The sequence below is a fragment of the Anguilla anguilla genome, chromosome 3 (genome assembly GCF_013347855.1).
Source record: "Anguilla anguilla isolate fAngAng1 chromosome 3, fAngAng1.pri, whole genome shotgun sequence".
NCBI classification, from domain to species: domain Eukaryota; kingdom Metazoa; phylum Chordata; class Actinopteri; order Anguilliformes; family Anguillidae; genus Anguilla; species Anguilla anguilla.
The window spans coordinates 11,816,596-11,843,214 of record NC_049203.1 but is presented as its reverse complement, the minus strand read 5'-3'; the positions used below and the strand labels follow the sequence as shown (position 1 = coordinate 11,843,214).

General features: G+C 41.4%; 3 protein-coding genes across 3 annotated transcripts; all 3 read right to left on the bottom strand.

Annotated features, from left to right (window-relative positions):
* Positions 1–106: 106 nt before the first annotated feature.
* adssl (adenylosuccinate synthase, like) lies at positions 107–7,541 on the bottom strand. Its single transcript, XM_035411776.1, has 13 exons — positions 7,259–7,541; positions 5,333–5,435; positions 4,699–4,767; positions 4,506–4,556; positions 4,266–4,332; positions 3,825–3,932; positions 3,296–3,377; positions 2,585–2,711; positions 2,215–2,369; positions 1,750–1,874; positions 1,510–1,607; positions 1,247–1,396; positions 107–998 (listed from the first exon to the last, which is right to left on the bottom strand). Exons 1-13 carry the CDS (start codon positions 7,487–7,489, stop codon positions 946–948), a joined length of 1,419 nt encoding a protein of 472 aa, XP_035267667.1. The 5' UTR covers positions 7,490–7,541; the 3' UTR covers positions 107–945.
* Positions 7,542–9,015: 1,474 nt separating this feature from the next.
* si:ch211-107m4.1 (heterogeneous nuclear ribonucleoprotein U-like protein 2) lies at positions 9,016–22,779 on the bottom strand. Its single transcript, XM_035407569.1, has 14 exons — positions 21,436–22,779; positions 20,636–20,753; positions 20,132–20,208; positions 17,258–17,397; positions 16,517–16,616; positions 16,269–16,381; positions 15,505–15,768; positions 14,829–14,951; positions 14,432–14,542; positions 14,047–14,215; positions 13,416–13,637; positions 13,094–13,164; positions 12,069–12,176; positions 9,016–11,838 (listed from the first exon to the last, which is right to left on the bottom strand). The coding sequence occupies exons 1-14, from the start codon at positions 22,424–22,426 to the stop codon at positions 11,761–11,763; spliced, it is 2,685 nt and encodes an 894-aa protein (XP_035263460.1). The 5' UTR covers positions 22,427–22,779; the 3' UTR covers positions 9,016–11,760.
* Positions 22,780–22,897: 118 nt separating this feature from the next.
* zgc:153018 (uncharacterized protein LOC767701 homolog) lies at positions 22,898–25,933 on the bottom strand. The gene is made up of 4 exons (XM_035407570.1): positions 25,088–25,933; positions 24,857–24,994; positions 24,658–24,736; positions 22,898–24,272 (listed from the first exon to the last, which is right to left on the bottom strand). The coding sequence occupies exons 1-4, from the start codon at positions 25,408–25,410 to the stop codon at positions 24,036–24,038; spliced, it is 777 nt and encodes a 258-aa protein (XP_035263461.1). The 5' UTR covers positions 25,411–25,933; the 3' UTR covers positions 22,898–24,035.
* Between the last annotated feature and the right edge of the window lie 686 nt (positions 25,934–26,619).

Genomic DNA, 26,619 nt, shown 5'->3' with positions numbered 1-26,619 from the left:
GCTGTGGTTTTGATATCAATTGTCGATCACATCCATCCTTCCTGCCTTTGAGATGTTTTAAATTTGCGCGCAGTGAGAAACAGCAAAAACATGCATGACACACTGCCAAGAGGAAGTACACTTAAAAATTTATTTTTTAAATACATTTATTAGCAGCCAGTGACAGTGTAAAGAGAATGTGAATTAGATTTTGGTGGGACACTCAAGATCACATGATGAGGAATGCCATTGTGAACCTCAATACAATACTGTACATCCAAGCTGAGGTGTGCTGGATTTCTGGACACGTTTGCACATACAATCAAGGTGACAGGTGCAAGTCTGTGTCACATACATGCGTTATAGCCGATCCCTTAAAAAGGGAAAAAGAAGTGAAAATGAAATCCCTTTTGTAACTTCCATACCACCATCCATTCTAAATTCTCCACAGAAGTGTTCCCCAAGGTAAAACTGAAATGCCAGTGTGCTTCAGATTCAAAATTCACAAAGCGAATGTAAAAGAAATACAGTATTTCATATTATTATTAAATTGAAGATGTATAAAAGTTCAAGCTGCAACTAAGTGTACAAAAAATGACCTAGCTTAGAAAAATCTACAGCTACTGGGCCAGTGAAGAAAGTTGGAAAATGAAATGTGTTATGCGTTACTCCTTCAAAATATGCCTACAAAAACATTTATTATAATGATATATGATTGAAATGAGGTCTAGATTATAGTTCTGCATTAAAAAAAAAAAATCAAGAAGGGTTCTAAGGATGCTGTCCCTGCTATTTCTCTTAACCCTAAGCAAGTTAGTTTAACTGGTTTTTTAAAAATAACTGGACCGACTGGCACAATGATAACACTGTATCAGCACCAGTCCACCAAACATCATGGTCCTATTCTTGAAATGGCTTTCCAGGAACACACGCTGGGACACTTGGACCCAAAACTCCCTTGGTCGATCAAAACAACTTGATTATGCACTCACGAGACTTGCCCACTCCGACCCATTTCACTGAGAGAGAGAGAGAAGAGAATTAAATCACTTCTATTCCGAGAATGTTTTAATTCTGTATTCTTATAAATTATCGTTCTGTATGTAAACAATATCATAGAAGAAAAACTAATATTTTTGCACTTAATATACCCCGGGAATTGTAGTCAGTGGATTTATTCCAACAGCAAATCTTCATATGCAACAGAATGTCTGAGTTCTATATTGTTTATAAGCTACACCTGTGAGAAGCGTCACTTGGAACTCACCAGGCACTTGCAGGAAGTCCTCGATGAAGTGGATGTACTTCTGCGCCTGCAGGGGGAGCTCCCCAAAGCTGCGCACCCCCTCGGTGCTGCAGCACCACCCCGGCAGGGTCTCGTACTGCACGGAGACCCGCGTCAGCACATCCATGTTCGCTACGGAGGGGATTAGAGATGGACCGTGTCCAGATTTAGGGACAAAAAATACAAAATGGCGGGTAGCGTGAACCTGTCCTGCACAGAGTGGAGTACGTTCACAATAAACTCACCGGGGAAGCTGGGAATGGGCTTTCCATCAACTGTGTAAGCCACGCCCACCTTGATCTCTGATAACGTGTCCAGGATGTCCAGCTTCGTAAGGGCAAGACTAAAAGGAAGATAAAGAGACAGTTCACACACAAGTTAGCTTCATCATTATGGTATTGTGCTGTGAAAATGACTATATATGCATTTACACGCAGTTTCTCATCATTGAAAGAACAGAGAAATGGTGCGAGAGAAACCCTTACGCCGTAAAGCCGTTGATCATGTGGGCGTAGCGGACCAGGACCAGGTCCAGCCAGCCACAGCGCCGCCGCCGTCCCGTCGTCACCCCAAACTCCCTGCCCCGGGACTGCAGCAGGGACCCAGTTTCCTGGAACACGCACACACAAAAAAAACACTAAAATGAACCAAAGTCAAACGCAGGGGGACTGGGGGACAGTATGAGGAACTTTCCACAGAACTTCATGGCCTGTGCAATCTGTGATGAAACTTGCAACATATTACACACACTTTGTTCAGGTCGGTGAAGTTTATTACTGTATGAGGCATGGCACTCAGTTCCACATTGGAAATGAACCAATTGTTTTCACGCCACCTTCATGGGGTATAAAAAGTAGACTAACAGCTGTAGAAAAAATAAAACCAAACAAGAAAGCGCAATGGTATACTCACAGAGGAACAGAAAAGCAGTGAAATCACAGCCTACTCACATTGTCCTGTTCTGTGGGGAAAGCTCCCACCCCCACTCGAGTAGTATAAGCCTTGACTACACCGTACACCCGACCGACATGGGACGGAGGAACGCCCAGTCCGGTGCACACGCCACCCACTGTGCAGTTTGACGAAGTCACAAAGGGGTAGGTCCCTGAAAAACAACAAGGGTCCTGTTCAATTCACTTTGCTTAACCCATGAATGACACCTGCCCCAAAACATCTTCAAAGGCATCCAAATGCTTTAACAGGGTTCCATGGAGAATGGTTTCATTCACACAGATTCCCGGGTAGCAATACTGTGAATTTAATGCAATTTAAACGCTTCAGTTCAGACCAGATCACGTGATTATCCCAACTCCATCTCACCAAAGTCTATGTCCAGCAAGGCGGCATTGGCCCCCTCCACCAGGATTTTCTTGCTGGGTCCAGTGAGAGCCTTGTGCATGAAGTACACACCGTCAGTCACCAGGGGGCGGAGTCTCTCTGCAAAGCCCTGAGTGACAGAGGTGAGGAATATTTAAAGATGGGTTCAAAAACACTTCTTTTTCTGAAATACTGTTTCTAAAAGGAAACTTTGTTTCTAGTATTAAAACTGCACATTTCAGAGAACTTTACCACTCGTGAAAGCATTAACATGTCTTCCTGTGAGCAACAAATGATCATCATTTTACTTCCTGTTTAATGAACACTTAAATGTATTTTCACTTTAGCAAGAAAAGTCTGAATATAACACATTACTTATGAATTTATAAATAGGGTACTTGGGTTCAACAGTTAAAGCCAATGGCCTTTAACAACGGTTTTTAGACAAAAAAACCTAACATTACATTCTTCCTCGAAAAAATGTAGTCATTCCGTACTATTCTCACAATTAAATGCACCCGAGCTGCACACAATCCACAACAAAGACAATAGTATAACTGAAATTGCAAACGGCTTACAGACACGGCTAGCAGTAACTTGATTCGCAACAGCATTTTATCGCAGTTAAGACTTTTTTATGTGCCAACCGACCATCTTACACAGCTACTCCTGACCTGTGGGACAACAAAGGCCGATAGTTATTTCATTACTCACCTTGAGTTGCTCCAGCTCAGCATCCACATCAATGTTCAGGGTGGGGTACATGGTCTGAAAATGCCCTGCCAGGACACGAAACCTGGGGGGAGGGAAAATTTTATTTAATTTTTTTTATAGATGAATTTAAAGAAATAAAATGTAAAAATAATTTTTAAAATTTACAAGAAATGACCACCCACATCCACACATTAAATAACCAATGTAAACTAATTACTCATCACAGATGCTCATCAGTGTATTGAAACCTTGCCATGACAACACTTCATGTTACAGTTCTAAGTTCAAATACAGACATTTTATTATTATTATTATTATTATTATTATTATTATTAATAATAATAATAATAATCAAAACAAAAAAAAACATAATATTTCCCTCCACATTTCTGTGGTGAAGAAAATCTTTTAATACCCCACAACATAACCTTCATTCATAAGAAGTTACATTATACATACATACACAGACACACACACACACATACACTAAGCTACAACAAGCCATGCAGACACATACTGAGACACTCACTTCTCCTGGAAGACAGAAAAGTCTGACACCAGGTCACACACTCTGAGTCCATTACGGGCAGCCTTGGAGGAGTAAGCCGGCCCAATGCCCTTCTTGGTGGTACCCAAACTAAAAAAACAGAAGAAGAAGAGTGCAATCAATCCAAACAGTGGTGACATTCAGGGCGGGTACCCATGCCAAAACACTCGCGGGAAATAAATCCAACGATCCCGGTGGTGCTACCGCACACAGATTAATAGTGAAGGACAGAGGAAAAAAGCACAAAACTATCTCAAACACAGCCTGTAAACACTGCCTGGGAAGGAGAGATAAAAGCTGGGTGACTTGTTTCTGCATTACAAAAGTAAACCTCCCCTGCCAACCCATGACATTTGAGAGGGTCTCAAGGTTGTACGAGCAGAAGAAAGAGATTTAAAAAAGCAGGACCAAAAAAAACCTCACTTTTTCCCTGCCTGCTGCTGCCTCTCCTGCTCCTGAATCCCATCCACAGCCTGATGGAAGTTAAACACTGAAAGAGAGAAGAGCAACACTGAAAGAGAGAAGAGCATGTGCTGCTCAGGGCTGCTCTACCCAATTAAAGAGGAAGACGAGACGGGAAGTAAAGTTCACTTTGCACATCATGCAAAATTAATCGGGGAAAAAAACAAGCATCTAGGGGTGCGGAAATCAACGAATTCTTACCAATGTGTGCACGGTCAGAAATCTTCAGTCTGTCCTCCCAGCCCTGAAGTCCTGCATTACAAAAAACAGAAACCCAACCGATGAATGTAACATTAGATTACACTGAAGCTGCAAAATGACTGATTGTTAATTACTGGCAGAGATAGATTTCCCTTTCCTTTCCCATTCCTCACTCCTTTTCGTGACATCTCACCTTTCCCCTTCTGCAAGTTCTTCTCGGCTTCCTGAAACAGTCCGGGCAGGTGAATGACAACTCCATTACCTGAGGGGAAGAAAGGAAGAGGCAAACTTAAAAGGACATTAGAAATTCTCTCTTATCTAATCTTAAGACTGAAGCTGAGACAGAGCCACCGAAACAGAGATGGCAAACTGGCAGACCAGGCACTGAAAAGCCATGAGCAAGAAAGCGAGTTAGAGGCCAGTATGGACTGAGTAAATACCCAGGCATTACATAACCAATGCATTACATAACTGGGAATGAGCTGGCTGAAACTACATCACAGTACTTGCAACACAGAAAAAAATGTGACAAAAGCACATAAATCAGTAAATTACATGTGCAAATCTAACCTTTTTTGTAGTATTTCCAAACAAGTCTTCAATGCTTTCATGAAACTTCTCAGACCACTAATCATAATGAATAACTCAGGGCAAACCAGGCACCAGTTTTAAAATTTAACACTGCACCACCAGATATTAAACTCTGGATCACAGTAAATTACACCTAAAACTATAAAAAATGCTGTCAGTAGCATGAAATTGGTAGTGCATATTCCTTGCATGTAAAAGGGGCACAGTGAGTGTGAGAATCTCAAAGAGGAACATACCGATGAAGGAGACGGCGTTTTTGTTCAGAACCCCACTGGGCAGCAGGTGGAAGTCGTACTCCACAGAGTCCACCACCACGGTGTGTCCTGCATTGTTTCCTCCCTGAAGCCAGAACACAGAAAGAACAGGTCTGAAACTTTCCGTGGGTGTAACTAACTACTTTACCGTTTGTCAAGGGTAGCTTGTTTTCAGCGCCAATTAAATATGCGTGTCCAGGGTTAACCGAGGTAAGTCCATTCCGAATCACGTTATTTGAGGGTGGATCGAGGAATTCAGCAGAGGATGCATGGCTGTCATACAAGTCACCGCTCATTCTGCGTGCAGGGTCATCCACAATTAAATTACGACAAACTGGCTTTGCTTACTACTTTGCCAATTTAAGTGAATGAAATGAAAACCCCGCTAGCAGCTGGATGGCTGGGTGGTTGGTTAAGGCACCATGCTGTGGTGCAAGGACAGGACATAGGTCAATTGCGCATAGATCCATAGGGCAATGCACAATTGATGGTTGCATGGGAATAGGAGGGTTCAGTCACTGAAGTTCAATCCATGTTCCATCCATGTTCCTTCAGTGACCCCCAATTGGGCACCTGTGGACTGCATGCTACTCTCCTTTCCTGAAGACTTGCACAAGCTAGTTGAAAGCGGATCTACATTTCCCCTTCAAGACAGGTTTCTGACAAAATATATTTGATGCTACCCAACACAGACCTTTGGTTCTTGAACTAAGTTCTGTGGTACCACTGTGTATGCTGGTTTTCACTGCAACCACAATTTCAGTCCCAGTATTTTAATCAGCAGTTAATTGGTCTTAATTAGGTGCATTTCATGTTCAGACCTCTTCAGCCACATTATGTCAGAAATATTTATGCATACCATATTCACATTACACTAGTGTGTTATATTAGAAACAATTACATAAGAGGTTAATTTTTTAACAAATCAAATGAAAGACTGATGTGAATCCGCAGGGCCAAAATAGGGTTGCTCAACACCGGTTCAAGTTTCATAACTTTCCTTAAACCTATTAACACAATTCATGTGTGGCTTATCATCATTTGCCTTGTCTTTGAATGCTTCATTGACGACAAAATGGTTATTTTTTAGGGTCCATACTTTCTTTCACTAATTATGATCCTACTGATTCAACCTCAGTCTTTCATTTGGTAAGTTAAAAAATGCAATCGTTTGCAATATACCAATGTGAAAAGGAGACTTTAATTCTTCATGGCATGCACAGCCATTTCTGACAATGTGTCTTCAGAGGGTAAACAATACCTCTAAACATGACAACACGTATTAAGAAAAATTAACAGCTTGTTATTGGATTGTAATTGTGGTTGCAACGAAAACTAGCATAGAGTGGTACGACCAAAGTGGTATTTTTACAATCTCTGGGTACGACCGAGTGTGAGAAAGACTGAATTAGATTCGACACAATTACAACTAAACTCGTGACGACAATAAATATGCCACAGCCACTGTGCTCTTCATAGAGTTGAACTAACCATAAAACAGCAAATAGGCCTAGTTACTGTACAGACATAGCGATGATTAAGTCCGTTATCAGCAGCAGAAAACAATGAGGTCCGAACCGAAGTTTGGCAAGTTAGACTAACCATACCTGATCACATGACATTAGGTTACGACATACACATTCTGAAATTTATAGTCGATGGCCAGGCTAGAAGGCTAGATATAAAACGTTGGCCAGTTAGCACCGTGATGGCCACTGTTTCTTAAGTGCCCATGTTAGAGGTTAGACAGCATTGTTGCCAGTCACAGTTCAACGTGTGGCGGTTAATCAAATCCTAGGCTTAATGTTTAATGCTAGCTTCGTTAGTTAGCTATTGTCCCTGATCGGAGGTAAGCACAAACAGTACACAAAACAGGGCCATAAATTACCGTAACTTTTGTGTCCTTACCTGACACCTGCACACAATGTCCGCGTCCATTGCCAGGAGGTCCACCACTTTCCCCTTTCCCTCATCTCCCCACTGAGCACCAAGGACTACCGTCACTTTATTGTGAGGCTCCGGCTTCAATATCCGAGGCAGAGAACAGTCGTCTCCACTTTCCCGATGTCGCTTGGCGGGCGGTTCGCCGTTCAAGGACGCCGTTTCCCCGCCATTAGACGCTATGTTATCCGCTGCCATGCCGCTTTCGTGCGTGTGTATGACAGTCCGGAAGATGAAAATAGCGGGTTGAAGACCGGAACACGGAAGTGACTTCATATGAAAAGCAACATTGGTATAAATTGATATTTTATAGTCTGGAGCTATTGATACGATCGAGAGAAAAAACAAATTGAACGGCCATCGAACTCAGAATTACAGGTCTGAAATTCGAGTATCATTTCAGATCTCCGATTTATCCGACCTCAGCGGTGGTGACGTCAACAAAATGGCACTATTTGTAGTTCGTGGAACGAAGACTTTAGGCCCCAATGTACATTTTCATGAACATTTGGTTGTGTAATAATTTCATGTGTTAGAATAATTTATGTTCGCATTCATTAGGCCTATAGCAATATGCGAAATTTCAAAGTTATGCACCAGCCACTTTTTTTCTCTAGCCAGCTTAACCAGATAACGATAAAAGAATGCTAAATATTTACATCTATTTCAATATATAGTTATAATAAAAAGTTGCACTCACCTAATGCACCCCATTTGATTTTCAAACAATTCGGCAAGAAGCGTATGCTACTGCAAATAATTTATATATTCTCAAAAATAAATAAAGCAGTTTCCTGCCGTCTCCGTGTTTATGTTTTTCTCCGAGTAAACAGCGTGGACGCACTGCGGTCGAAAGTCGGAGATTCCCCACTTGAAATATCCCAAGTTCCGAGTCGTCTTGAACGCAGAATATGCTCACAGAACTATGGCTACTGCCTGATCGAAAGCACTTGTATTATGTCAAAATATATATTTTGATATCTATTCATACGTGTATCCTCAAACTTTTTTAGATTTTACTCCTATTTTGTAAATTGCTGTGAATAGCCTGGCCCCACAGTATATCTTGAACCAGCTTGCCGGTTATGGGCTGACCAGGTCTCTGAGGTCATCTGACACTGGTCTTTTAGTAGTTGGGTAAAATCTAGATCCTGTGAAGCTGCTTTGTGCTTTTATGCTCCCAGATGCTGAAACTGCCTTCCGGATTACTTAAAATGGGCTCCAGCTCCTGCTGTTTTTAAGAGTGGGCTCAAACCTTTCCTTTTTGCCATGGCCTTTCACTAGTGTGCTTGCTTTTCTATGCATATTTGGTGCATTTTTTTTTTACTTTTCCTTTTTCTCTTTATTATATATATGCATGTGTATATGCAAGCGTTTTTGCTTTCCTGTGTATATTTTATGCCCATGTATGCAAGTGTGCAGTTTGTGTAAAGTCGCATCGGATTTCTCTGTGTGTATGCTATATAAATAAACCTGAACATAATCTCTCTGCGCACAAGTGCAAAATGTAAACACAGTAGTGTCCACAAAGTGTAGTCATATTGTAGTTGATCAAAGGAACCTCCTGAGCATACCTAGAGATAAAATGATCTTAATATATGAATATTAATATTGAAATTAATAGTTCATGAATATGCAAAAGTACATCAAGTGAAACAATAAAAATGCCCAAATTAGATAATGGGAAAACAGCAGGACAGGAATAAAATGAGAAAAAACATTCATCAGTAAAATGCATCGCTTTATTGGCCTCAAATTATCCTCCATGCTTAAAAAAATAAAACAAAATCAATATTCTTTGCAATGACAACCTTAAATTCATATTTTTTTTCCATTCCAAAATAAAATGTAGACCATCTGAATATATATGAGATTTCAAATATTTTCTGAATATAATCATTCACTGCAGTGTGCAAAACATCACCTATACTAATGCTACTCTTGTATAAAAATCCTCCAAGGCAATGTTAATAGTCAGAATGAACAATCAGAAGCAAAGCAAAACAATAGATTACTTTTTTCCAAAAGGTTATAATGGCTTCTTTAATTCTTCTTTTAAAATAAAAAAGTATTATTTGGATGGATAAATAACAGTACAAAAAGAATTTTGAGGCCTTTGCCCATATGTGACTGCATAGAAATTGAATAATTATTTATCAATACACAATGTTGGTAACTAATATTTTAGTCCGGATTCTTACTAAATTCTAAATTCTTCTTTTTTAAAACTAGGATGTATGTTTTTGTAGAGGGACTGTTTTCCCAAGACCTCACTTGGAAGATTTTTTTAAAATTCACACAGCTGGAAAAAAACGTATGTATTTCAAGTAAGGCTGGGTGTCCTGAAGAACAATAGCATTTTTCTCCCCCCAAGTATGAGGATGAAAACAAACCCCTTTGACAAGCAATACATGCAGAACATTTTTTTAACCTTTAAGGTTCAACTGAATTCTAGGACTCCACAGTATCATTTGGAAAAACATCCTTTTGTGCATTCATGTCAAAACTTTTTCAAAAAAAAAAAAGTGCAATTTTAAAATAACAATATATGCAACTTTGTACATACAAAATGGTCAACAATGGTATTTCGGGAAACAATTCAAACGATTAAACAAGCTCTGATTAAACAAACATGTCACATAGTGCAAGTGAAGCTGCTCCCCAGCTTCAATAAATTGTATTAATACAACAAGCAGTTAAAAAATAGCACAACTGTATTAAAAAAATACCTCGACAAAACTTCAACATTCAATTTTACGTTTAATTCCAGCTAAATCTGGAGTAAACTCCTTTAACCTCACCCAAATGCCTTGTCGAGCACAGTCATTTCAGAAGATTGTGCAAGGATTGAAACACTTTTTATTTTTGCCAGAAGATAGTGTTTGATAGATAAAAAGCATAGTACTCTATATTTTCTAGATAACATGTTTGCATTTAAACACTAGCCTTGTGCTATAAACGCAGTTATCACTGATTGTTTGGCTTCTGCAGTCCTTCAGTCCATTCTAATATGGTCAACAGAAAAGGCTTGAGCAAACATCCAGGATGGATGGATATAAACTACTTCTAAAAATAGTCAAAATCACAGGCAAGTCAAGACAGATGGGTCATAACACAAGCTGAGATAGGCCCTCTAACTTGTATTGCAATGGCAAAATAATATGAACAATGATTTATCCAGGAGAAAATGAACAGTAGCCTCAATATTGAAATGACGCCATTTAGTAATTCGATTTATGGGTTCTCACAATTGGATGACAAAGGCAAAAGAGAAATGGCAAAAAGTGAGAATTGACAGTTCGCACACATACACACACACGCACACACTCTAATGCACTGAAGATCTATAGAACCATGAATCTATAGGACTCGGGCCAAACCAAAGCTTGAGGCAATAAGGCAGAACCACACATGCGACATCTGAAGAAACCACTGATGATCAGTGCAACACAGCAAGGCCACACAACCAATTCTGAATGATTAAATATTGCAAGAAAAAGGATTTGCTTTGAACAAAAGTAATATTTTAAGTTTACTAAACACAGAACACGATTCTAATCATTACAGGCCACCAGTACACCAAGGCCCAATCCTCAGTTCCCTGAATAAATTCTATACAAATTGTGTGAACTAGTTTATTTTAACTGGCCTGAAAGTCAACTAATATAAAATGACTGAAATTTAAGACCTTAAAGAAAAAAAATATGACTATGTAAAGGTGTGTGTGTTTGTTTGTTTGTGTGTGTGTGCATGTGCGTGTGTGTGTGTGTGTGTGTGTACAAGCACGTGTACAGTGTTCACTTGTTATGACAATTCTGTTGAGATCCACAATCAGGAAACCAGGTTATAAACAGTACAAGTAAAAATACATTAAATTGGAGCCAGAACCACAGAATGTAAAAGCAAATATAAAAAGGAAGCACTGTATGATGTAGGAGATTTACTGTGATTTATCATGTAGAAAATATATTTACACTGTATAAAATTTCCAGTAAAATTTGGTGTTTTTGTTTGCAAAAATTAAGACCACATAAATGTAATTTGTCTAATTTCTAACTTGTAATTCTCTTGATTGTTGCAGGTTTACTAAGGAAAATTTCCAAATTGTGGCAATTGAACCTTTAGAAAAGTAAACATTTCTTACTCATTCCTTAATTTTGCAAAAAATAAAAACTTTTTTTTTTACATTACCAAATGGTAATCAGCCCCCACATTAACATTATTAAAAAATAGCACTCCATTTTCAAGTCAGTGCTAGTTATTTCCTATTGAGGAAAAACAAAACAAAACAAAAAAAAAAAACAATCTGCAGAATGAAAAATAATAAAAGAAAGGATAAAATATTCTAATCCCCAAATGTGAGGATAGAAATAGACTGTTTGCTTTTTCATTCTGACATATTAAAAAAGGAGGCAGGCAAAGACTGAAATAATTTTAGCTGCACGGTTAAGAGAGAATTATTTTTTGGTTTATCGATACCCACGGTAGCTGCCGTAACCATAGTTCCTGTCGCCATAGTGACCCTGGTCTTGGAAAGAGCGATTCCACTGAGAAGAGAGAGGGAGAACAGAATAAGTAACGTATAACGTGAAATGTAGTTTCAGAGTACAAGATGAATGTGACACAGTCCATACCTAGCTACATTAGCTTTTGTTGAGTTATAGGTCAACAGACACAGACACACACACACAGGTTTTTGCCACCTGGTGAGGACACAGACACACAGACACACACATACACACACACACTATACCAGTGCGTGTGGCTGTTTCCTCACCCCTCCAGTGTATTGCTGGAAGTAGTCCCTGTACCGCCGCGGGTCATAGTTACGGCCGTAGAAGGGGTCATATTCCATGCGGTACTGATTGTAGTATGGTCGGTAGTCCTGTCCCAGAACAAAGCAACAGTCATAATCTAGCCATTTAGCTGATGGTTTTAGCCAAAGGGACTTAAGTACATTTCACATGGTACACAAACCCCCCAAGCTAGAGATAAATAAAAAGAAGCCAATTTCTGCAAGCGATGAGAGAAATATCCAGTAGTTGACAGTTTTGAATACAACAGACAAGTCAAGAAGAATGAGGAAGGAGCTGAATATAATTTTAAAAAACAGCAAGAGCAGCAGTGTCTGTGGAGTGGCCATGAAACCTGACTAGCTGAAGTCAAATAAGTTATTATGCAGAAACAGACTGACAATTGATTGCAGACTGCATGCTTGAGTTTTAGACTATAATGAGGAGCGAGATAGGTCAGTAACTGTGCACACATGCTGTGTCCAGAGAGGGATTTTTTTGAGGAGATGAGTGACACAAGCCCATTTAGGAGCATTGGGGACCATGCTGATTAAAAGAGAGCAACTTTCTCTTATGAAAGAGGTTCAACTTTGCTTATCATTGCAGTACAGTATAGGCAGAATGTCAATTAAAGACCTTAGATCCAAGTACAGTAATAGTACAACACACTATATACAAAATGCAATTACTGCATACTAAAAGCATTACTTTACATATACATAGATTGTTTAGATTGGATCACTATATGGTCCTGTCCATATAAAGGGGTATTCTTTCCACAGCTCATTCAGTAAGACCATAAGACAAAAGTACGTTATAACAGAACACATGTACAGCAAACTAACACACCCACTCAGTAACGGCAGACTGAAAACTTTGATCCTCACAGCAAACTCACTCCATATTTTGACCTCAGTAGGCTTGTGATTTCAGTTCACACAGCTGTAAAATTGCCCAATGGCCATATTTGAATACTTTTGTAAATTAGTCTTAACCACAGCTGTCTTACCTCTCTGCGTGGCTGTCCCCAATATGGCTGGTGGCCATACGGTCGCTGGCTGTACCCTCCTCTGGGCCCTCCTGCACACAAACATACACAAACAGGGCAAATGTTCGACAAACCCAAATTCTGTGATTCAAACAAAAAAAATACAATATAGCCCAATTGGAGCCAAAGCATTCAACTTTTAATAACTTAGTTAAGGAAACACATTTCTTACACTAATCGTAAAAGTTGGAGAATATCATGATACCATATTGTTCTGGAATCACCACGGCAATAACTACACCCCCTCCTTGCGCTTCTCCCCCATTGGCCCCCTCCCTCTCACCGTATCCCCAGTCCTGGTGGTTGCGCCTCGGGTGGCTGGGAGCGTTTGGGGGCGGCCTGTTCTTGCGGTTGCTGCGGTGCCTCTTGCGTTTGGGCTGGCTGGGGAGCAGGCGGCGGGCCTCCTCCTTGTACCCGCTCAGCAGTTTCTCAGTCTCCTCTCGGGACATCTCCGGGAACAGGACCTCCTCCAGGTAGTCGCCCTGCTGCGGCAGAGTGAAGCTCACTGCGGGCAGCAGGGTGGGAGGAACAGACAGACAGACAGACAGACAGACAGACGTTAACGCAGGCCAGCAGCAACGGCCTAATTCCTACTCCTCCGCAAAGCTGCTTTGGCTTATTTCCTAAACTCCGCTCTCCATCTCAGAAACCCTGATTGACCTCCTCGCTTGTCATTACTCCACATCTTTAATCAGCTTTTTCCTCCCCTCTCACCCTTCACTTTGAGGAGGCATGTGTTGAGCACCTCCCTGCCCACCCCCCCATCCTCCCCCCTCAACCTTCACTTTGAGGAGGGACGTGTCGGGCACCTCCCTGCCCACCCCCCCCCCCCCCCATCCTCCCCCCTCAACCTTCACTTTGAGGAGGCACATGTCGAGCACCTCCCTGCCCACCCCCCCATCCTCCCCTCTCACCCTTCACTTTGAGGAGGGACGTGTCGGGCACCTCCTCGCCCTCCTGCTGCTGGTGAGCCGCCAGGCGTCGCTTCCACTCCTCGTCCGTGGGACAGATGACCACCGCCCTCCGCTGGAAACCCCTGAAGTGCAGCAGCTTCCGCCGCTGCGCAGAGGCGTACACATTCGTCTGGGGTCAGGGGGTGAGACGAGGGGGGGGGGGGGGGGGAGGGAGGGAGAGAGAGAGAGAATGAAATTTTAAAATAATGCGTCAAATCAAAAATTCACATTAAATCAAATGTTGGTTCTGCACTTTTCTAGAACAACAGTTCTGTGTCACAAACATGACACTGATCAACAGCATCATTGCTCCCCCATTCACACTCTATCCCTCTCCCTCTCTTACCTGGTCTAGGATGTAATTTCGCCGTCTGCGTGCTGCCACTTTGATCAGCCCACTAACACACTGAGTGGCCTGCTGAATCACCTGCTCCTTCTGCTCAGACTCCGGAACATTCTGTGCATCACAACAGTACAGGGTTAGCACGCATGCACACATATACACAGAACCTGCACAGGCCAAGGCCTGACCCATAGGCCTGCCACTATACCCTCGTTTCTAAGTCTATAGGCTTGAGCTACTGTAGAATTCATCCCCTCTGGCTACCAGAGAACGGTGTCTATGATACAAAACTAAAGGAAAAGCTGTGGACCTCCTGAGCGTCCAAAGCGTGTATCTGGCCCTGCTGTGCAGAGGAGCGCTAGGGCGAGAGCGAGGCAGATGGAGCGGTACGAGCGCCCACCTTCATGCAGCTGAGCATGGTGTGTGTGCTCAGGATGTTGTAGCGCTTCTCTGGGTTCTGGGCCATGTGAGTCTGGGCCCAGTGAGACTTCCCTGCTCCGGGCATGCCCACCATCATCAGCACCTGCCCACAGGAACCATGCAAAGAGAGAGAGGGGGAGGGAGAGACGTGGGAGGGCGGAGAAAGGGTTAGACAATCGATCAACCTTTTAATTCTGTAAAACCGTGCAATACCAACACAGCACATTGAAAAAAAAATGAGTCACATGATTTATGTAGTTACATTTACCTTTGCTTATTTAGCTCATTTAGATAATCTACAGTCAGTTGTACATTAGTACATGCAATAAGGTTTGATGTAAAATCAACATAAACAAAAAAATATTGTAACAAACAAAACAAAGAATCCCTGCAAAAAACAACAATGCACTAAACATACTGTCATGAAGCACCACTAGTAAAGAAGGGTCTGAAGATCAGCAAACACTTAACAATACTAGGAAAGAGAACACCAAAGAACACCAAAATCACAGAAAGCCAACCTGCTTCTTGGGATCGTCATTTATCATCATAACAGAACAACATTTTTGGGCATTTTAGGGAATTCCCAGCTCCTCCGCCCTGTAGCATCAATAGAATGTCAGACAGTGAAAGGAATAACTGGTTTGCTTTCTCACTTCGCACTGCTGCTTGGAGACCGGAGGCAGCGGGGCCCGAACTCGAAGTTCCGGGGGCAGGGCCGGGAAAGGGGTGTGTTCAGGGGGCGGAGGAAACCATGGCGACCCAGCAGGGTCCAGGTTGAGGGCCACACAGACGTTCCTGCAGAGCACGTGCGGGTGCAGGGCGTGGCTGGCCAGGAGGGCGCGGCTCACAGTGAACGCCGTGCCAACCGGGGAGCCGTTCTTATGGAAGGAGAGTGCCACCTGGCTGTCACAGAAGGACTGTGGGAAGGAAGAAGGATTACAGAGACCTTTCAGGGACCGTCAATCTCCACACGTTTCCAAGGACCTGGTTTGTAACTGCATGATCTTTCAGCATATCATAATAAAAACTAAATCAATTGACATCACATTACTTTACATGGCAGCTTATGAGGGAAGCGACTGAGGATTGTCATGCCGGTCTGTATTTCTCCAAATACACAACATCCTGAGGCTCCTGCATCACAGCAGTCAACACAGTACTTATTTAGCAATGTGCAGCGGGGTCTTTGCAATCACTGTTTTATCATATGGTGATAGCAAAGTTCTAACAGTAAGGAAGGAGCTAAAGAAAACAGAAATGGAAAGGACAGTGTGGATGAGGCCACTAACAGGCAAAATAGGAAATACAGAAGCAATGGAATTATACGTCAGCAAAGAGGCAAGAAGAGGAAGATGAAAGCAAATTCTTGACAAATTAACTGCCTAAGATCCACTGGATGTTATCACCACCAACTTACAGCATAACAGCCAATGACATCACCCTCAGAGAAGGGCTCCCCAAATTCCTCTTCCTTTCCACCAGTAACCTTTTTGCCCCGCCCATCATAACCATACGACAACTCCACCTCCCCTGAGAGAGAGAGAGAAGGGGAATTAGGGGACATTAAATAAACAACATACACCAAAAAATAAAAATGATGAAAATGACTGTACACAGTGGTTTTTTTCCCTGATGAGTTTGGGAGAAACGGCTTTTTGCTCTCACCGAGCTGGAAGCTGGAATTGTCGAGAGACCAGCCCACTCTTAAAACATGTGCGCCGGGATCTTCCGCGTTTAAGTCAGCCACTGGAAGCTTCTTCACAATCTACAGCACAGATGAAAATGAACATGAGGACAAAGCGTAGCATAAGCAGCATTACATTTGTTACAAGAGGGAGAAAAAAAAATCTAAAAGTACTGTGGTCAGACTTAAACCAGGTGCATAAATGCCAGAAAAGTAATGAATCCAAGAATAAAGAAGGCTCCACACTTGAAGCATTAAATTTTAATAGTCTTTAATCATCTTCTATTAAAACATAATGCTTCGAGCGTATCTGAGGCATCTTCTGGTGTGCAGAGACTTCTTTGTTCTTTGATTTGTTATGAGAGAAAACCACAGAAAAACCACCGAGGCTAAATCTGCACACAGGAGTGTACACTTAACAGTCTTAACTTTCAGAAAAGTAACGTCTAGACTTAAGCCCGTGTGGTTTCAATGGTTTGGCCAAGAAAGTCATGATCTCACACTGAATGAGATCATACCGAGCAACAGGTTTACCAAAATACAGGCAGGGTGTTTGGCTGCCCTTCTCAACCCTTCATTAGCACTTATACAAGAGCTGCCCGATACACAGGACCATAGACATTAGCAGCACAGAGAAATTACATTATCAGTACAGGGAGTTACACAACTCTATGTTTTAAGATAAGATTTAAGTTGCTAAATCTTTTCCTGAGAGCCCCCACCTTAGCCTCAAAGCCCACGCTGCCCTGATTGAATCCATGGGTTAGGCGGCATCCCGACCACAAGAGGGGGAACTTCTCCGAAAACAGAGGCTGGCCACTGCACCCATCCTTCCCAACCTCAAAGTGCAAGTCACAGTTATCTGCAGGGAAAGAACAGGAATTGCAACGGTCAAAATAATATGGAAGAATATGGTCATGATTCAGGGTTCTGACAACTCGCAAGAAATGCTTTGTAGGTACTAAGAAGGTATTCAAAATAGACTAAATAAATAACCTCTTAAGGAACAAGCCAAATTTTGCCAATCCTTGCCCATTTAGGGGGTACCCTATTTAAAGCTTTATAACTCCAGACGTGAACACCACAGAGACTTGAAAAATGGCTTAAATGAAGCAAGACATTTGTACAATTTACAATACTAACACAGATTAGTTTATATTCATAATTTTGGAAGAAATAAAGTGCCACAAATGCAATTGTTTTGACAAAAAATCCAAAATAAATTTGCACTTTTTAAGTTCGCAATGAAATACTGTGAGATTGAATATATGCAGGAGGTTAAACTATACATGTGCTAGGTCAAAAACTTCTTGACCACAAGTTCATAAAATCTAAGGGTGGATATGTAGAACTACTATAGATGTATGAAGCAAAAACTAAGCAGTGTACCCAGCATCTCCAAATCTATCCAAAATGTCTAAATTATGCATTGCTGTAAATCATAACATATCCATGTATTTCACTACAAATCAACTGTTTTGACTCAAGAAAATCACTGTTGCATAATTTTCAAATGGGAATTACAAGCTTTCAGTCAGTACAGTGGTCTAAAATAGCTAGGTGTCCAGAAACATATCCAAAATCTCTCCAAAATTGAATAAAATGTTTTTTGTCCATTATAAAGCATATAAATGAGCCCCTTATGAGGGTTTAAGATGAAACATTGCTATCAGATTAAAAAAATAATGCAAAAACATTGTCACACAATGCGGTACAGTACCTAAATGTGTAATAATTAACTCGTGTGTATTTCTATACTCTGTACTCTCGTATGTTTTATTGTATGGGGATGAGACAACATGAAAACAATTTTCACCCGTCCACCACGTTTTGGCAATGTTCCAGCTCTGACGTCATCACTGTTGCATGCTTCACAAAAACTATTACACTTCCGTCTAACGCTTACATTACAGTGTGAAATATTTACATTATATAACACCACTAACCTATTTAAAAATACTCAATTTCAAAAAGAACGTATATAACCCAAATATTTTGAACGATAATACTTACATAGCAATGGTGAAATCTCCTCTATGTTCAGTAGATAGAGACAGAGAGACAGTATCAATTATATTGTTCTATTCGCTTCTGTTTTGCTCCAGAAAACGATGTCAGCTAGGTCTATCAGCAAACATATGGCTTAGCTATGTTCAGAAGTCCTCAATAATAATAGTATTTTCCAAGAAATTACGAAATATCCTTGAACATGTTTCGTTAGGTGCATCGTATTTGTCTGCTAACAGAGTGTGATTGCGTAAGTGAATGCTATGCTAAGAATATTTTCTGTTACGCTGACCTATAAAACGCTATTCCGAAAGCAGAATTAGACATGTTATACATCGTTAGAAAGCTTATACTCTCGCCTACCGAATAAATGAATTGTAAATCTAGTCAGACTGTACTAAAAAGGGCGACGACGCCGTAAACAGCAGGTGTGGTGTTACGCACAGCTATTTTGGAAGATACCCAGGCGTCACAGATGCGCCTATATTTCCCAAACGGATTGTCCAAGACAATATATGACCACGCAGTCTCAAAAGGGACATCTCTACACGTAAAACCAACAGTAAGGTTTTATATTTATTCAATATTTAGTCCCAGATATTGACTGTAGAATGACATGGTATCATTTTTAAAAACTTTTTCTCGTTTATTTCGTTATTCAGTGAGCAGCGTTTTCACTGCTGTATAGGCATATCTTAGGGCTATTGTCGGGTTTATCTTGTTGCTATGACGGAATACGATTTTTTAGTGGTGAAAGAATATTTTTATTAATGCCAGGATAGACAATATTGTCCATTATGTCAAGGGTGGGGGGTGTTTTTTAGATGAGACTGCAGGGAGGGGGTGCGTGTTAAATGAACGACCGGAGCGACAATGGTGGGGCTGCGAAACTCCGTTTTCGGCATAGTTGTCATGTATCGTCTACTAATGAAACTGAAACAACGCGTTTCTGTTTTCATCTCACACGTTGGTTGCAGTAGCACCGAATGTTTGACTTTAGTAATCTAGGCACGCGGGCGTGCCCACCACTAGGGGCAATGCGCTAAGAGGATAAAAAAACATTTTTTGTGCACACATGCTTGTGCTTCCAAGAGCACCTGCAGTGATAACCTGATCCTGCCGATGATCATTTTAGTGCCTTATGTCACTCCAGGAAGACTTCTTATAGGTCGGAAAATCAACAAATGTGTGAAGTTAGTTGGCAGAAGCCCAATTCTTCACACTTAAAGTTTTTGTCAGTAAAGAGCGATATGAGACTGATTTTTATCACCTAATTTAGATCGTTGTGAAAGTGTTTTTTCAAAACAGTTAAATGAGATCAATATCATTCTGATCTGGATTTGAATTCTAATCTTACATTTAATTGGGATAAAATGCTGCTTTTGGATTTCTGCCTGGTGTTTATTTAGATACATCACTGTTGGACAACTAAGTCAGCATAATCAGTAGTCAGAGTACACTGGGATTTGTTGACCCATCTGTACTCACCATGAAGTTTTTGATACTCAAAACACTGAACCATGTGCAGAGGTTCCCATTGTCCCATTGTAGCATGCATTCACTTATGAGCCAAAACTGAAGAAACTCACATGAATCCAGCTGCACCAACTCCGAATCCACCTCCTCCTCGTCCTCAGCCTCAGGTTCGGGCTCTGGGGATTTTGCCCTGTAGGGACAGGAGTGTTATGGTCTGAGTCATGGCAGACAGAAGTAAAGGCTCAGATAATGTTCGCAGTATAAAAGAGACACTCATCTCATTCAAGAGGGCACAGGGTCTGGATGTTTTACTCGGATGATGCTCTGCAATGTACCACACTGACCCATGGCAGTCTGCTGGAGTTTCTCATGAGTTAAAAGATCTCCCAACAACAGTACGTCACAGAGTATGTGAGTTTTAAGTTAATGCCAAAGAGAACAGGGAAAGACTAAGGGAGGTCAGTGTTGTAAATGAGAATTTGTTCTCAATCACTTTTACCTGGTTAAATAAAGGTTAAATAAATAAAATAAGATGAACTGAAGTGAGAGGAACTGATGCAAACACTCTTAGACAGCCAGTTCCAGTGAGTGGGTGTTCCGAGTAGCATGCTTTGTACCGGTTGTAGTTGATCTCCTCCTTGAATTCATAGTAGCCCCTGGCTCTTTCTACACGCGGCCTCTTCACACCCCTGAGTTCTCCCTCATTCTTTCCCTCTGCTTCAGTTCCCTTGGACACTTAGGTGAGGAACAGACATCAAGTGAGCACCAGAGAGCATGAGATTCAAGAGCTCATGTAACATTCCAGTTATTTAAAGTTTTGACCATTCACCAAAAGATAACGACATCGCTAGTAGCTATGCATTTCACAAAGTAGCTATGTTGGATCTAATCGTGGATCAATTCGCACACGACTCACAAAAGAAAGTGAACAGACAGATGCGATGGACATGCCTCAGTGTATGAAATATGCCAATATATACCAATATGACTCAAAGCACAAATAAGATACTTTCTGTTCATCTCTATCTTCAGCACACTTAAGGCATATTTTCTAATACGACATAACTACATACGACATCACATACAAAAACTGAACTGGATTAAAACGAAAGCGAAATTCGCCAAGTGTGTTGAAGACAGGACAGCGCGGAACAGAAACTATCCAATTTGTGCTTGGTGTCATGTTGAAGCACATGGACTTTCATACACTGAGGCATGTCCATCGCAACTTCCATTTCACATGCACAGTGTATGAAGTCCATGTAATTCTATCAATATAACACAAAGCACAAACATTATATTTTCTATTCTACTCCATCCCGTCTTCAGCACACTTAGGGAATATATTCAAATACGGCACAAACACACGAAACCTAAACAGGATCAAAACGAAAGCAAGATCAACCCAAGTACTGACCTTCCTTCTCTGGTTCAGATGCAGTCTCATCGTCGCTGCCTCTTTCAGCCCCAATCGACCAGTCTGGCTCTGCTACGTTGTCATCACTTACTGACCCGGCTTGATTTTGCATCCGCGTGCTTCCGTTCAAGTCGTCATTTTTCATCTCCACTTTGCCTTGGGGTACAATAATTGAGGCGCTTGTAGTTGGTTTGGCTTCTTCTGTGGGCCCTTGATTACCAGTAGCAGTGGTCAAAGTCTGTTCTTTGGTTTCGGACTGCGGAAGGGTACTCTTGGTGGGTGCAACGGGAACTTCAGTGTCTGGTCCTGGGGCCTGCTCGTTAGGACCTTCAGCTAAATGTAGCGGAAACTGTTCGGTGTTCTTCTGTTGCGTTTGCGGGTTTTCTTGCCCCAACTTAGCTTCCACCAAGGTTCCCTTTACAAGGGAAAGCGAGGGCGCATCTCCTAACGATACAGGTTTTGCTTCCGCTGATGATTCTCTAGGAACGGGCTTGGATGGGCAAGCTGGTGTTTCTACCAAGACTGGGGCAGCATTCGTTTCCTCCTGTGTTAACAGTGGCAATGTCGGATGGTTGGTTGCTAATTCTGCTGCTGCTGGTGCCCTAGGAGAGGTCGACTTTTCTGTTTGACTTGAACCGGCAATGGCTGTCTCGCCTACCCGTGTCAACTCTTTTCTGTCAACTTCGGCGTCCTCCTTATGGGTAGGTTCTCCAGGTCCGGCTGGTGACTGACTACTCGTTCGTGCCACAATTTCCCCCGCCGGCGTGGAAAGTCCCAAAACGTGGTCATCCTGTTGCTGTACCTCGTCTCCCCCAGGAAGGCCATCTTTATCCCCGACTTCGATTGACAACGCAGCCTGGGATTCGGCCTCAATGGCACTCATTAGGCGCTCTACAAGGTCGGCCTTCAGTCCTTTCGCGTCCAGGCCTCGTTGCTGGAGCTTGGCCCGCAATTCTGCCACTTTCAACTTTTTTACCTCGGCCAGATTCATTTTCACCGGAATACGTGCCCTTTCTCTCTTCAGATTTATCCCGTTCCCCCGGTTTAAAATGTTACAAGTACAGTAGTCCGTTACACTTCGTAAATAATACACGTAGCCGAATGGCACACGGTAAACTAAGAGTATTTTTCTATTTCCTGATTGGTTTAGACTTTAATCACCCCGCCCAAAACATTCAAAACCCTAACTACTATTGGTGTAAATTGAAAAACTCCGCCCTTCCACTTATGCTTTATTTTAACTGGTCAGCCCTTTGCACCGATATTTTTCAAACGAACAAGGGGGACTTTAAAAGTTAAATATACGATTTTCATTAACTTCAATATAACTGTTCTACACATATTCTTAGTACCATTTCAACATACTATGTAAACCCTTTTATGGGAACCCTTTACAGAAATATCTGAAATGCACGTTATAAATGGAGTGCAGCCGTCCACACAGATAGTCATAACCACTGTCTGCGTTGTATAAAGACATATTTATTACATTCCTTAGAAAGATGTAAACGTGGAATTTCGTAAAACGTTAATAAATAGCTAACATGTATAAAACACCCTTAACAATAACAATAATTTAACAAGAACTGTTAAAACGATTAGGTTTAGAGATCTCTCATTACCTCCGGTTTTTCCTCTGCTGTCCGTGTATCACCACAGCCAAATATGCTTAGGGTTTTCAAACACTACACCCGTTTTTAAATATTCAGCTTTCGAGAAGAAGGGAAAGCACAAGATATATGCAATGAACCCACAGAACAATAAGTAATACAATTTTTCCATGTTCCCTTTTTCCATTTCAGATTAAGTTTTGTTATATTACAATTTAAATAATGTTTGAGCAATTTTCCGGCGTCACATCAGACACATTACGAGAATGGTATGCATTTACTTGTTGCTCTTTTAAGCAGCTGTATCAACACAGACAGCATCATTAAAAACCTTCTCAAGTGCGAGAGTAACTAACTAGTCCCTGAGGACTGAGAATTCAAGTTTGTGAAAGCATGCTTATACCTGTACCACTAAATTATGTAGTCTATTTTCACATTGTTATTCTTGCCATCTTTTCAGTTTGATTACATGTTTGTTTCCTTCCAGAACATATCTAGTAATGGACTAGATTCTTGTATGACGATGCAATGTATGTGTGTGGATTTGTTGTTGCACACTCAGCACAATGTTTAAATGTTTATACAAAACATATCCATATCAATGTTATTGTGGGTACACTATGTTAATCAAACTGTCTGAAATCACACATGAGGCACAAGCTAATAGATTGTTGGATTCAGTGAAATGTGGTATAAAATATTTGACGTAAAGAGGTTGGTTGGTTAATGGTATTCTGCATTTAACTTTGCATTTTTCTGTGACCTAATGCTGACTACAAGCACAATGGCTCGTAAATTATAATAATTATCATACAGTCAACCAAGGTTAGCTTCTGATTGCACTATAACAGTATGTAGTGGACAACATATATGTAATAAGTGGTTCACATGTAAACAGACGATCAACAGCTACAGTCCCCACTGTGTGAGGTTTTTTGATATTGGGGCTGTGGTGTTTGGGTAAGTATATGTGTTTCTGAGGTAAGGCTGTTAGATGAAGACACTGGGTGCCTCCTGTGTGTATGGGGGTGGGTGTGGATGAGGATGTGGATGTGGGTGCGGGTGTGGATGTGGTGGGGAGCGATCCAGTGGGGGATGTCCCAGAAGCAGCTCCTTCTCTCTGGACAAGCACGGGCCTCTGATCTGCTGGCTATGGGAGTGGTAGAGGCGCAGGAAAGACAGGATGGAGTGGGTCAGCCACAGCACTGTGACACACCAGAGGGAGGCCTGGGGACAAGGGGGAGAAGCTTGAGTTACAGTTAGAGTTACAGTTAGTTATTAAATCATTAATAATCCAACTTTAGGATACTGAAAAAAAGACTTCGCTATGATATTGCACAGCTTAGCACAAAACAGTACACTAGGAAGAAAATGCCATACAAATTAAACAAAGATAACTCAAAACTAATAAGAGACTTTCCCACTCCAACCCATTTCCAATCCAATCCAAATTTATTTATAAAGCACTTTAAAAACAAAAACAGCTGACAAACGTGCTGTACAATCAGAAATAGCAAAACCCTAAAAACAACACAATAAAAACACAAAGACCAGTTTTCACAGAGAGAGAGAGAGAGACAGAGAGACCTCTATGCTTAAATAGTAGACATACCTGTGCACAGGTGAGTTCAGTGTAGAAAGAAGAGGTGTCAACATCCAAGTACATGGGCACAGACTGGGCCTCTACACAGCTGGTGAGTGGAAGAGACAAAAAAAGTGTAACAGAAAAACAAGGCAGCTTTATATTTTGCAGATGTGTTTGGGAACCAATAAATATAGCAAGTTTTCCTCGACTTTCTGCACATTGTTACCTATATGGACGCCTGTCGTGGTCGGTGACGGTGTGACACCAGGAGAGCAACCCCAGACTGAGGGTGACGCTTGCCCCGCCGGACAGAAACAGCACACACAGACTCAGTAGTAGGGTAAGGAAGGCAGAGAACAGGGTGCTAACAAAAAGAGAACTTTCGATCAGCATTGCTGGTAATATAATAGTCTAAGTATTATGACAGAGTACATTATTATCAGTTGTGAATACTCACTCGTCGTGCTGTCGATGGAGGTAAAAAAGGCTCCGCCAGCCCTGCGCCGCGCCGTACAGCACTGTGAACACCCCAACAAATGTTGCGAACTGGCATGCAGCGGGAGGCCCCCACTCTTGTACAACCAACCGAGAGACCCATTCGGAGTCTTCCCCTACACCAGTTCGATTCTCCATTCTCCAGAATCCTTGAGTGAATAGCGCGCATCGCCCTTTGAAGTCGGACCCGTTTAGAGCGAGAGGCACCACCACCATCAAACCGGCGAGAACTGAAAGGGTGTAGGCTGTGCAGTGAGCCAACAACAGTCGCCGATCCAGTTCCATTGCTGCCACCGAATAAGTCAAATATCTGGCTATAAAAACAACCCAATCCAAACTCTGTTGCGGCTTCACGATGTAATAAATTAATATATATATTGAGGTATTCTATATTACATTTCCCAACGTCGACAACAGGGATATTTAAAGATATGCCTGTGTCTCACGTAAACCTGGCTCCGTTATACAAGATCCGCTATGCTGTAAAAGTATGGTGACTGACTGCCACAGATTTTGTTGTGACGCACCCACACATGACACGCACGTAGCAAGCTAGCCTCAAATGTTCCAGATTAGTCGATGAATCAATTTTTGTTCTTCTGTAGCTTTTCCCTCAGCATCTTATATGCGATGTCCCGGTAGGCTAGGTTTCATATAAAAATCTTTCATAATATTTCCCAATATTCTTTGTTAGTGTAAGGACGTTCATTAACCCATATTCAGCTATGAAGGGCGGGGTCTCTGTAAAAACAGTATGTCAGACAATGGAAGATAAAGACCCGCCCTTGCGTCCACGTCCTGTAGCTATCTAATGTTGGTCAGTAGGGCTGCTGCATGTTGCATAACTATTATAAGAATGATCACATGCTGCATAAAAGTTAAAAAAAAAAAAAAACTTTTAACACGTTTGCCACATCATATAAACACATATAGGCTACCAGCCAATTTCCATCCGACTCAGCTAATGCTTTATTTTCATTAAACATTTTAGCCCTGGAGTGTAGCTACAGGTTTTAAAGGGGTCTGTGAAATATAAATTTGGGCTTTTGGTTTTGTCGTTTATACATAACCTATGTAGCCTACTTCATGTTAAACATTTCATACACATAGACTAACATTTCCTCTAATGGACGTGTAGTAGGCTAGCCCAGGCCAACTGCGAGCTGACAAAATACACAGATCATTTCTCAGACAGGAAGAAATGGAAATAGGCTTAGAGGCTTAAATTCTCAGCCAATAAGAGCCTTTTCAAGATATTGACACATACTTGTTTCTGATAAATCAGTTAGATACAGACTGAACAGTTATTAAAATGTCGACCTTAATTGTCTTTTATTTTTTATTTATCTCACAGAAAAAGTGGCTCCTGTTAGCAGAGTTCCGCCAAGGTTACATGTACTTAATTTGATTTGATCCTGTTTGTGTCTTTTATCTTTATGCCAATCCCCAGGGCTCAATCTTTGTCATATGTCCTATTTTTTAATCTATAAATGT

Excerpts from the sequence above, each read along its gene's own strand:
- adssl (XM_035411776.1), bottom strand. The coding sequence starts at position 7,489 with ATGGCAGCGGATAACATAGCGTCTAATGGCGGGGAAACGGCGTCCTTG. Across the intron at positions 3,933-4,265 it reads CAGCAGCAGGCAGGGAAAAA|TTTGGGTACCACCAAGAAGG; the intron begins GTGAGGTTTTTT and ends CTGTTTTTTTAG. Across the intron at positions 999-1,246 it reads GGACTTCCTGCAAGTGCCTG|TGAAATGGGTCGGAGTGGGC; the intron begins GTGAGTTCCAAG and ends TCTCTCTCTCAG.
- si:ch211-107m4.1 (XM_035407569.1), bottom strand. The coding sequence starts at position 22,426 with ATGAATCTGGCCGAGGTAAAAAAGTTGAAAGTGGCAGAATTGCGGGCC. Across the intron at positions 16,382-16,516 it reads CAATTCCAGCTTCCAGCTCG|GGGAGGTGGAGTTGTCGTAT; the intron begins GTGAGAGCAAAA and ends TCTCTCTCTCAG. Across the intron at positions 14,216-14,431 it reads GAAATTACATCCTAGACCAG|ACGAATGTGTACGCCTCTGC; the intron begins GTAAGAGAGGGA and ends CCCTGACCCCAG.
- zgc:153018 (XM_035407570.1), bottom strand. The coding sequence starts at position 25,410 with ATGGAACTGGATCGGCGACTGTTGTTGGCTCACTGCACAGCCTACACC. Across the intron at positions 24,995-25,087 it reads CTCCATCGACAGCACGACGA|CACCCTGTTCTCTGCCTTCC; the intron begins GTGAGTATTCAC and ends TCTTTTTGTTAG. Across the intron at positions 24,737-24,856 it reads CACGACAGGCGTCCATATAG|CTGTGTAGAGGCCCAGTCTG; the intron begins GTAACAATGTGC and ends TCCACTCACCAG.